Source organism: Pseudophryne corroboree, chromosome 6 (assembly GCF_028390025.1).
Source record: "Pseudophryne corroboree isolate aPseCor3 chromosome 6, aPseCor3.hap2, whole genome shotgun sequence".
Taxonomy (NCBI): Eukaryota; Metazoa; Chordata; class Amphibia; order Anura; family Myobatrachidae; genus Pseudophryne; species Pseudophryne corroboree.
In genome coordinates, this window is record NC_086449.1 from 723,770,899 (window position 1) to 723,781,557 (window position 10,659).

The following is a 10,659-nucleotide window of genomic DNA, read 5'->3' on the forward strand; positions in this document are numbered from 1 at the left end:
AAGTCCAGGAACAGAGCATTTTCTCCCTCATGGAGAGGGTCAGGTATGCAAGTATGATATATCCATGTGCATACATATATACACATGTATATACATACATACATATAAACAGACACACACACATGATATATATATACATGTGTATATATATGTGTACTGTATGTGTGTGTACATATATATATGTATGTATGTATGTATGTATCTATGCATGTTTAATATGCTATGTATATGTGTATATGTATGTGTGTGTATGTATATATATATATATATATATATATATATATATACACACACAGACACACTAGTTTTACGGACCCAGCATATACTGGGTCACCTCAGTCCCCACCCCCGTGATTGGCTCCGCCCAGTTCTGGAACACCCACCCCCCCCCCATGCAAATCCTGCGTTTGCCACTGTGGTGAGCTAGGTAATTGATAAGAAAGGTGTTTCACCACAGGTGATGGCACTCATACATTACCAGTAAAGTCCAGGAACAGAGCATTTTCTCCCTCATGGAGAGGGTCAGGTATACAAGTATGATCTGGTCATGTGACTGACATGTTTAATGGCTGCTAAATTACACAAATGTGCAGCGCAGACAGCATGCGGCCATAAATAGGATGATCTCCTCCTCATTACTGCTATTATTACCATAATTAATATTCCTGTTAAGACGAGGCTATTATTATTGTATAATGTATATAGAGCTACTGTGTGTGTGCTAATTACTGCTAATTACATGTGCAGCCCATTAGCCAATTAAGGATAGTACTTATATGCCGGGCTCAGTCATCATTACCCCACATGCCTCTGAGGAAGCTGGTGTACTAACTGTGTAAGGTAATGGTGGTCTGGCTGGTATCTGTGGTCCCACCTGGGACATTTCCTGCTCACCATGGACCTCTGTCCATACACTGATCACTTATTCATCACTTTCTCCCCTACTTACCTGTCTCACGAAGTATGTCACTAATCTGCTGCACAGATATCTCCTGCCACAGATGCTGCACCATTGGGTATATACCTGGCTACACCTGATCCCTAGCACAGAGCTGCACCATTGGGTATATACCTGAGCCTGCAGCATAGAGATGTTGTATACAAGCTTTGCATTGCTTATAGAAAGCTCAGTGTACTGGAACCTGGTCTTCTATGTCTGTCTGATACAGTCTATAATTACATTGGGTTATCTGATGTAGTTCCTTACACTTCCATGTTACAGGAGGCTAGTGTAATATGATTGTTTGTCTTCTCATCCTTTGTTTTTAACTAGTTTTCCCTAATTATAATATATCACACAATACAGCCCATTGAGTGATTAGTAATCTCCTACCCCTTTCTGATGAGACATGGGAATCTGGTGGCTCTAGTAAAATGTTGAATTCCCAACCTCAGCCGGACCCTGGTAATGATCAGCGCTAGTCCTGGGTAGTCTGCTTTCACATGACGCAACGTCCTGGGCTGCTGCACATTCACTAACCCTGGACACTTCTGTGAGTGTGAAAGGGGTAGAAGTGAATTCTCTCCCAGGTAACCACTGCACGTTCCTATACTTGCTGCAGGCATTCCCAACCTCACTCCTCAAGGAACACTAACAGTCCAGGTGTTAGTGATATCCATGTCTGAGCACACGTGATGTAACTAGTACCTCAGAACCTAGGTCACTGAGAACTGCTTCAAGCCGTGTTACAGAAGCTGTAATCTGTGTTCAGACTGGACCCCAGTAACTATTGGCCCTTAGTGATGTCTGCGCATGGAGATATTATCATAGGCCTGTAATGGGACCTAAGTTGGATCACCCGTTTTACACTGCCCATCAGCTGGGTCCAACCCTGCATGCCACCTGAGTTGGATTACCGGTCAATTGGACCTGGGTTATTTTTCATGGACCCTATTACAAGAAGCCGCGTTCCGGCAATCATCAGTCTCCATGCTCTGTACTGCGTGACTGGGCATGTGCGGAGGGAGGCCCCGCATGTGACAGCTTTCACTATAGCAGCAGCCTGATGGGGACACAGCGCTGTCACACAAGCTCCTTCCCAGCACTATATCCTGTGATATCTGACTGTGACATTCAGGGGCGGATCCAGAACAAAATGACAGGGGGGGCACCACAATAGGGGAAGGAAGGGGGGGTTCGGCACATGTGCTCCTGTAAAAGGTGTGTGGCTTTGTAACCAGGGGTTTGGCCTCACAGAGAATGCCATACCCATGAGTCACTCCCTCGTTTTCATCACGCTGGGTGCATGGAGTACAAGGGCAGTGGGTGACAGGATGAGAGTGCGGGGATGGTGAGTGAGCGGGGACAGGCCTGGTAGGGGACAAGGCGAGAGTGCAGACAGGCCTGGTAGGGGATAGGGCAAGTGTGCGGGGACAGGCCTGGTAGGGGATAGGGCAAGTGTGCGGGGACAGGCCTGGTAGGGGATAGGGCAAGTGTGCGGGGACAGGCCTGGTAGGGGATAGGGCAAGTGTGCGGGGACAGGCCTGGTAGGGGATAGGGCAAGTGTGCGGGGACAGGCCTGGTAGGGGATAGGGCAAGTGTGCGGGGACAGGCCTGGTAGGGGATAGGGCAAGTGTGCGGGGACAGGCCTGGTAGGGGATAGGGCAAGTGTGCGGGGACAGGCCTGGTAGGGGATAGGGCAAGTGTGCGGGGACAGGCCTGGTAGGGGATAGGGCAAGTGTGCGGGGACAGGCCTGGTAGGGGATAGGGCAAGTGTGCGGGGACAGGCCTGGTAGGGGATAGGGCAAGTGTGCGGGGACAGGCCTGGTAGGGGATAGGGCAAGTGTGCGGGGACAGGCCTGGTAGGGGATAGGGCAAGTGTGCGGGGACAGGCCTGGTAGGGGATAGGGCAAGTGTGTTTTTAGTTACAGCGTCCCCTTCTGTAATTCTTTTTGTTATAGTCCCCATTTTTTGTTGGAGTGGTCCACCTGCTTTTGTTTTTTCTTATAGTGCTCCCCTTCTGTTTTTTGTTATAGACCCCTCGGCTCCTGCCATTGTGCCCTCTGTCAGGGGCGTCAGAATGATTTCACGCTGGGGGGAGCAAGTTTGAATTTAATTCTGGCACCCTGCTGTGGTGCCGATCTACTCTCCTTAAACCCCCTCCGCCTCCGCTGTAGTGCCAGTCACTCTCCTTCAACCCCCCCAAATCAGTGCGGGGGGGCGCTTACCTCTGCATCCCCATGGGTGTCCCCTCTTCTGTAATACCCGGCTGTCTCCTCAATGGTGATGCATTACTGGGAGAAGGCGTGGCCCACAGCCATGCCTCCTCCCAGTAATATATCACCAGTTAAGAGACAGACGGCTAGCACAGAAAAGGGCGACGACGCATCATGTTTGGGGCGGTCAAGCTGCCCCCTTGCCCCCCCCCCCCCCCCCCTATTACGACGCCTATGCCCTCTGTCTCCCGTCCTGTTTTAGCATCTACCTGTCCACCCACCTCACAGCAGCAAAGCATTTTTTTTTCTCCCGGCTCCTCTGTCAGGCTGTGGCAGTGTCGCGTCCTCATTACAGCAGATGAGCGACATTGCCGGGAGCCGGGACTGGCGCTGCTGTAAGGGACCATCACGAAGCCAGGGCACATGCAGCTAAAATGAAAGTTAAAAAATCTTCTAAATGACTGGGGGGGCACATGCCTGGGTGCCCCCTGCCCCTGGATCCGCCACTGGTGACATTATCGCATCACCACCACCTTTACACCATGAGTTGTGAGGACTCTGCCCCTGAGTGATTGTATAATGCTGTGGTACTGTGTGATGGGATTTATAGTGTAGAGTTTTTTGTTTTTTAAACCCCTTTATTACTTTTACCAACAAGGTCTATGCACAAAAGAGACATGTCTGTACAGTATGTGGGACTGAGGCCTCTTAAATGATGATTTTATGTGATTCTGTGAGGAGACCTGGAAAACATGCACCGTGTGGGGTCCTGGGGACCGAGTTTGGGAACCTGTGATCTATGGTACTATGTGTTTACGTGACTATATATAGTTCCTCCTTCACTCAATGACTTTCCTGTTTCTGCGTACAGAGACCTACTCCCCCCCCCCCCCCCCCCCCTCCCTTCTATGCCTTGTCCTCTGCGTACAACAGCTCCCCCCCATCTCTCTGCCCCGTCCTGTTGTCTTATTCTCTAGCTGCGTCCATTATCTCCTCATGTAACTCTGTTCTCTCTGCTACTTCCTGGGGTCTTTGTGCATATTTATCCCCCACAAGAGATGTCTTAGTTATTACACGTTTCCCTTCTAGATATTATACCACACCGCTGAGCTCCAGCCACTGTTACCCATCTACAGCCCAGAGATGCCTACACAGTTGGAAAGCGCCATACAGCGAGTGATATCCACCTTCCACCAGTTCGCCTCAGGGAGAGATGGGGAGGACAAGCTGAACAGGGGGGAGCTGAAGAAACTACTAAGGTACCAGCTGGGGGACTCTATAAAGGTGAGACCCCTCTAGTGAGGGTGTGGTATGCGTATGGGGTCACTTGGGGTGTGTAGGTGGCTAGTCACATAAAGCAGGAGTGCCTCAGCTGTCTGTATCTGGAAACGTATTTTGGGGTCACAGTGGCAGATCTGGTCAACGCTATACTGGTCTGCGCTTGGGGTCCCGGAAGGCTGAGTGGCAGAACATTATGATTCTATTGGATGATTTTGGTGCAATGTGTACTTCTTGCTTATGGGCCGGTTATAGGCTGTTCTGGATCGTGTACGGCAGGTATGTTTTAACTGCGGCCCTCCAGCTGTTCTGAAACTACATATCCCAGCATGCCCTGACACAGTTTTGCTGTCAGAATGTTAAAGCTGTGTCAGAGCATGCTGAGATGTGTAGTTTCTCAACAGCTGGAGGGCTGCAGTTTGGACATGCCTGGTGTATAGCTGGAGTAACAGGGCTGGCTTGGCATGGAATGTGAGTATCCTGCTGTCTGACCCCATGACTTTGTGGGAAATGCAGTAACATTGCTGTATGTCAGTGGTTCCCAAACTCTCTCCTCAAAGCACACTAACAGTCCAGGGTTTTATGATATCCATTTTCCATCACAAGTGGCTTTATACATAAAATAACATAACTTAACATTCTGTGCTCAAACATGGATATCCTTAAAGCCTGTACTGTTGGGGTGGTTTGAGGGTAGAGTTTGGTAACCGCTACTGTATGTAGTGTGATCAGAAGTTTAGATAAAGGAGATGGGTAAACCTGTGTATTATGGTAATACGAAGCTTAAAGGGGAATTGGGTAGGAAGCCATAATCCAGGACCTGCTGGAAATGGGTTTGGGTGTCCTCGTAGTATCACGGTAGCGTTACCCCTGTTATGATTGAATGCCATTCTGACGCCAGAATGTGAATAACTGCAGATAATATTGTTTTGATCAATCTCTGCAAATGCCTTGTGTGGTTATATAGAAATCCTGTGTGAAAAGGTCATTCTGACTGTCCATTCACAGCCGGAACCCTGCTATGTGTCAAGGTAGCAAGCTCTGGGATAAGTCAAGCCGTGAATGCTTCAGGGAAGCATATTGCATCCCCTTCCTCTCTGTATCCATAAACTATATTAAGTAGTACTGTATTTGCTCTATTGTGTTGTAAATGTCTTCTCAGGACAAATAGAATAGTACTGGCCTAGCTAGTATCTCGTTAAAGATAGAGCTTCAAAGCAGAGGCGTCACTAGGGTTGGTGTCACCCGGTGTGGTAACTCATGGTGTCACCCCCCATGATCCTCCTCCTGTATCACACCACACGGAACCCTTAGTAATGTACTAGTACTAGTTTTACTTGTAAATCATAATTCCTGTATATCACTGAATGCAATGGCAATAGTAGTGACATAAACAGCTAACAAAATTAATATCATACCTTTAAATTACAATATCATATGCACAGCCCACATGAACAAAAAAAACCTGTAAAAGCCATATACACTTAAAAAAAAAAAAAAAAAAGTTACAGCACTATACTCACCATTGGCTGAAGTCTTACTGTTATGCGGGTCCCTCACCGTGGAGCTCACAAACGGGCAGGCTGTGGGAGACCAAGCAGCAGGAATGCAAAGCTGCAATGCATCAGGCCATCAGTGGGATGGGGATAACCAGGCACAGTGGTGGGCGGCCAGGAGCCATTTTAAATGTGGCGCCTACTTGCAAACCAATAGGAGCTTGCGGTCCGGCAACGCTCCTGATCGGCTGTCGGTCCGTGAGCTCAGAATGGCTGGAGGTCGGCGCCTCATTTGAAGTATCGTCAGCGCTATCATCCATAGCTGTCCAGCCCCTGCCTTACCGCTTGTGTCGATGTTCCCTTCGTGATCAGGACCAGGAAGTGACAGCACGAGAGGGCAGTAGATTACTTCCGCCCTTACAGCACCTTAATGTTTTATCCATTCTCCGTTCGTTTGTGGTTATTTCGTTTTACCTATGCACCATTGGACGCTCGACACGCTTTGGGCTGGGTGTCTCGCTCTGCTTCGCTCGCCACAGGTTACTATTAAAAATAGTTTGTGACATGGACCCAGGAGGTTATGGGAAAGGTCCCCTCACGAAAGATAACTAGACGCTACCCTACCTGACCGCATGCCCGACCCCATCCTCACTACGTTCCCAGTCCCCTCCTCATTGTGTTCACGGCCCTGGTCGCCAGGCACCAATAGTCGCCATGGCGTCTTGGCCGCCAGAATTTGTCGTGCCATGCAATACACACTTACAAAATCTAATCTAAATTATCTTTTTGATAATCAAATAAACATTTAGTATCAGTTGTACAGCAGTCACATAGGGTTGTGTCTATGTTGCCTTCGTGCAAAGGACCTGGACGTGACAAAATGAGTGGGCATGAGAGAACTTCCGCCCTTACAGCTCCTACATGTTTTCTTTGTTCTCTGATTGGGGTATTTTTTTTGTCTATGCAGCATTGGACCCTCGCCACGCATCGGGCTCGGTGTCTCGCTCGCCACACGTTTCTATTCCAAATAGATTGTGACATGGACCCAGGGGGTTATGGGAAAGGTCCTCTGCACGAAGAGAATCTAGACTCTACCAGTCACATAGGTGTACTAACCTCCCCTGCAGTATTATTTGGCTTGTCTCAGAGCTCTTTTTGTATTATCTTTGCGGCTACTGGTCACCGCTCCGCTGCCTGGCGCTACCCGTTGCGCCCCCACGCTCCCCATCTTCATTCTCCTCTCTGCCATCCGCATCATCACCGCCGTGGCCACTGATTCCTCTGCTCTCCGTAGAGCTTAGTCAGCACTGCGCTCCCCCTGTCATCTGCCTAACAGGAAGTTGTGACAAGTGCGCATGCGCAGCTGACAGGGGGAGCGCAGCGCAGACCAAGCTCTACGGAGAGCAGAGGAATCAGTGGCCGCGGCGGAGATGATGCGGATGGCAGAGAGGATAATGAAGATGGGGAGCGTGGGGGCGCAACGGGTAGCGCCAGGCAGCGGAGCGGTGACCAGTAGCCGCAAAGATAATACAAAAATTGCGCTGAGAAGCCAAATAACATGGTGGGGGAGGTTAGTACATCCCACCCTGAGACTGTACAGGAGAAGCTTATATCCACTTACTCGGCACTGCAGTCTCGGCTCCAGATGAAAATACAGGCCAGCCCAGCCCCTGCTTCAAGATGTGAGCTGCGCCACAGGACTCGGCTACATGCACCGACCCACAGTCACAAGGTCCCTTCAGCCCCTCCGATATAGAACCAACCGTCAGCTTATCCTGCAGAGTCCCCGCCCGCGCCTCCCAGCCTCCCTCTACAGCCGCTACAGTGCAGAGAGAAAGACTCTCGAGATGATGATGTCATCATCTCACGAGTCTGTTCTCCGTCGATAGCTCCGCAGCAGCACAGACTGAGACACAGTGCTGCTGCGCTGCGGCTGCAGGACCCCAGTAGCAATGACAATACCCCGGGCGGCAGCGCACACGAAGCGCGCTGTCCGGTGTCTGTTTAACTTTAAACATAGCGGGCGTGAGTGACTGCGGTCCGCTTTAGGAGGAGGGGGTGCGGACGTGAGAGTGCCTGTACTTGGTGTCACCCTATTGAAGGGTGACACCGGGTGCGGGCCGCACCCACTAAGTGACGCCACTGCTTCAAAGGAGGGTTTGATGAAACCCTTACCAGAACAAAGACGTTAAAGTAAAGGCAGGTCAGGCCTGAAACATGTTTTCTCCACTGGCTTGTGTATCTCCTAACAGGTTGTTTACTGACTACAGGGGTCACGAGAGAAGACATGCTGGCTAGGGAAGGCGATAAAACTGTCTCTCGGCTAGCTATGACTGTCTTAGTATGATTGATAAATCTGATTGCCCAACTTCAAAATGAATGGGGAAAGTAATTAGCCAGCCCCTGTGTATATGACCAAGAGAACCCATGTCACAGTTGTGTTTACACAAGAACCATGACCAGAGCTTCATAGGCTTAGACGATAAGGCCATTTGCCCGTGAGCGAGTGGCTGGGAAGCCCAGTATGAGCTGACACTCAATACCTTCTCTTGCTTTGGAAGGGTTAAAATGAACTCCAGGAAGAGGGGGGCTGAAGGGGCAGCCTGAGTTTTAAATAGGAGAAACAGACTGCAAATTATGCGTTATCAAGGAAGTGAGTTAAGAGAAGAATCCAGGCTCTGTAGTGTCCCAAATATCTGAAGAGGCTTCACTTCATCCCATTGTTCCACTCTGCATATGCTAGGATCGGTGGGTTTTATCTCCCTATTTTTCTTGAAACTCTTTACTGCATGTGACTTTGTCTTTTTATCATATCTTGTAACTTTTTTTTCTTTTTTCTGTAACACAAGCTTTGAAGTTTTAATTAGATTTTAATTTAACTTTAGCTCTGGCTTTCTGTTGTGTATCCAACTCTCTGAAAGAGGTGTTACCAAAATATTATTAATTGTAGGTTCAGGCAAAAGACATAAGTTTGCCTTGGGTCATACCCTAAACGTTTGTACTTTGGCTGGTGGCAGTGGCAGTGTTGAAATTAACGCACGTGCTCAGGTATCCAGTAGCAGTGTCACATGGCAGGGATCTGCAGATTGGTGTATCTGGGGAATTGCGATGCCTAGGATCGTGATAACCCCAACCAGGTGTATGCAGTCCGTCCTAGCCACAGAAACTTGGCTAACGTCGGAATGATTGCATAAATGTTCTTGGTAAGTGAGGCTGAGCAGTGGTCATGGAAGAACTCCCAATGGGTAAGTAGTCTCAGACGCACTGCTGCCATTTGTCCAATATAATTGTGACTTGGAGGTCTATTTACTAAGCCTTGGATGGAGATAAAGTACCAGCCAATCAGCCTCGAACTGCCATCTCACAGGCGGCGTTTGAAAAATTAGTTAATAGTTGATTGTCCAGTTCTTTATCTCCATCCAAGGCTTGGTAAATGGAACCCTTTGTCCCTAATCTGTATACGTAGGTCATCCTGATGTGTTCTAACCACCTACCTTCCTATGACAGACCGTGACAGATGCATCATATGTGAACCAGATCATGAAAGACCTGGATGAGAACAAAGATGGACTGGTGGATTTCCGGGAGTTTGTAACGCTGGTGGCCAATTTGCTTGTGGCTTTCAACAATGCTAGGCAGCCACGGGCCTGATGCCCTTAGGGGCTGCTTGTGGTGTCACCTGGGGCTGATTGTGCCTGAATAAACATATTGTAACAGTGTATGTCTCATGTGTTGTATAGGTGTAATCCCTGAAGAAGCACTGAGATGTGAAAGCCGGCCTGTAGATGTGATGGGATGTTATGGCAGGAGTGTGTAGTCTTACTTACAGCCTGTGACTATGGTGTGGGGATGAATGTAAGTGAGCACAGAATGAGCAATGTTATCATTCTATATAATAAAAGGCTAACGCTGCTCCTCACCTCTATGGGGGTATTTGAAGTAATTTGTTGACCGGTAGACACTAGATGGCGTGTGATGGAGCAACACTGTAACTGCTCCATTTGGGCTCGCACAGCCACGGGTGTAGACAAAATAGTTATGTTCTGTGATGTTGGTGGGCTGGTAACTGGCTTCACACACCATAATCCATTATACAGCAATCTGAGCAGAGTCTGGCTGTTAGCTAATGGTAAAGGTTGTGGGTTTTGCTCAGTGAAGGGTCCTAATCCTACAAATCCCCAACACTGGTACTGTCGGCTCTCTTAACCAGAGATGGAGGATTGGTGGGATGCATAGCCAAATTAAGGGGAGGATGCAGAGCATACTGTATTGGGGCGCCCCCCTGTCCAGAGCACATTAAATCACTAGCTTTCAGTCTTAAGCAGCAGCCTATATCATGAGGCCTACTGTGACAAATTACATGGCCCTATGTGGGCACTGCTATCATGTAGTGTTAGACTGCTGACATTGGAGAAGCCGTGATGTGGCTCAGCAGCTTAAACATGTGTTTGCAAACGTGTAAACTAATTCTCTGAATTTCTATTACCAGATAGGTTCAGGTATGGTTACAGGTAATTTTTTAGTGTGCTGAAGGGAAATGTAGGGGTGGGATTTGCAACCCTCCCTCCCTCTGTCTGGTAAGCAGCAGCCAGAATGTGAGCAGGACAATATGCAGTGCAGGCAGACACAGGAATGACAGCTTTCAGACCAGAGGAGGGTGGAGATGGCTGTAAGTGACACAGGGATCCCAGCTTCTCCTCCTAAACTGTTATGCAACTAAACTATTTGG

The 10,659-nt window shown here is 48.7% G+C and overlaps 1 protein-coding gene across 3 annotated transcripts; it reads left to right on the forward strand.

Annotated features, from left to right (window-relative positions):
• Positions 1–746: 746 nt before the first annotated feature.
• On the forward strand, positions 747–9,647 carry LOC134935611 (protein S100-A1-like). 3 transcript variants are annotated; one of them, XM_063930553.1, is made up of 3 exons: positions 747–840; positions 4,246–4,440; positions 9,438–9,647. In XM_063930553.1, exons 2-3 carry the CDS (start codon positions 4,300–4,302, stop codon positions 9,579–9,581), a joined length of 285 nt encoding a protein of 94 aa, XP_063786623.1. In that variant the 5' UTR covers positions 747–840; positions 4,246–4,299; the 3' UTR covers positions 9,582–9,647. The 3 variants fall into 3 exon arrangements, with proteins under 3 accessions (XP_063786623.1, XP_063786624.1, XP_063786622.1); XM_063930554.1 differs by having other exon boundaries at positions 807–835; XM_063930552.1 differs by lacking the exon at positions 747–840 and adding an exon at positions 3,858–3,958.
• Positions 9,648–10,659: the final 1,012 nt, after the last annotated feature.

Excerpts from the sequence above, each read along its gene's own strand:
- LOC134935611 (XM_063930552.1), top strand. Across the intron at positions 4,441-9,437 it reads AGCTGGGGGACTCTATAAAG|ACCGTGACAGATGCATCATA; the intron begins GTGAGACCCCTC and ends TTCCTATGACAG.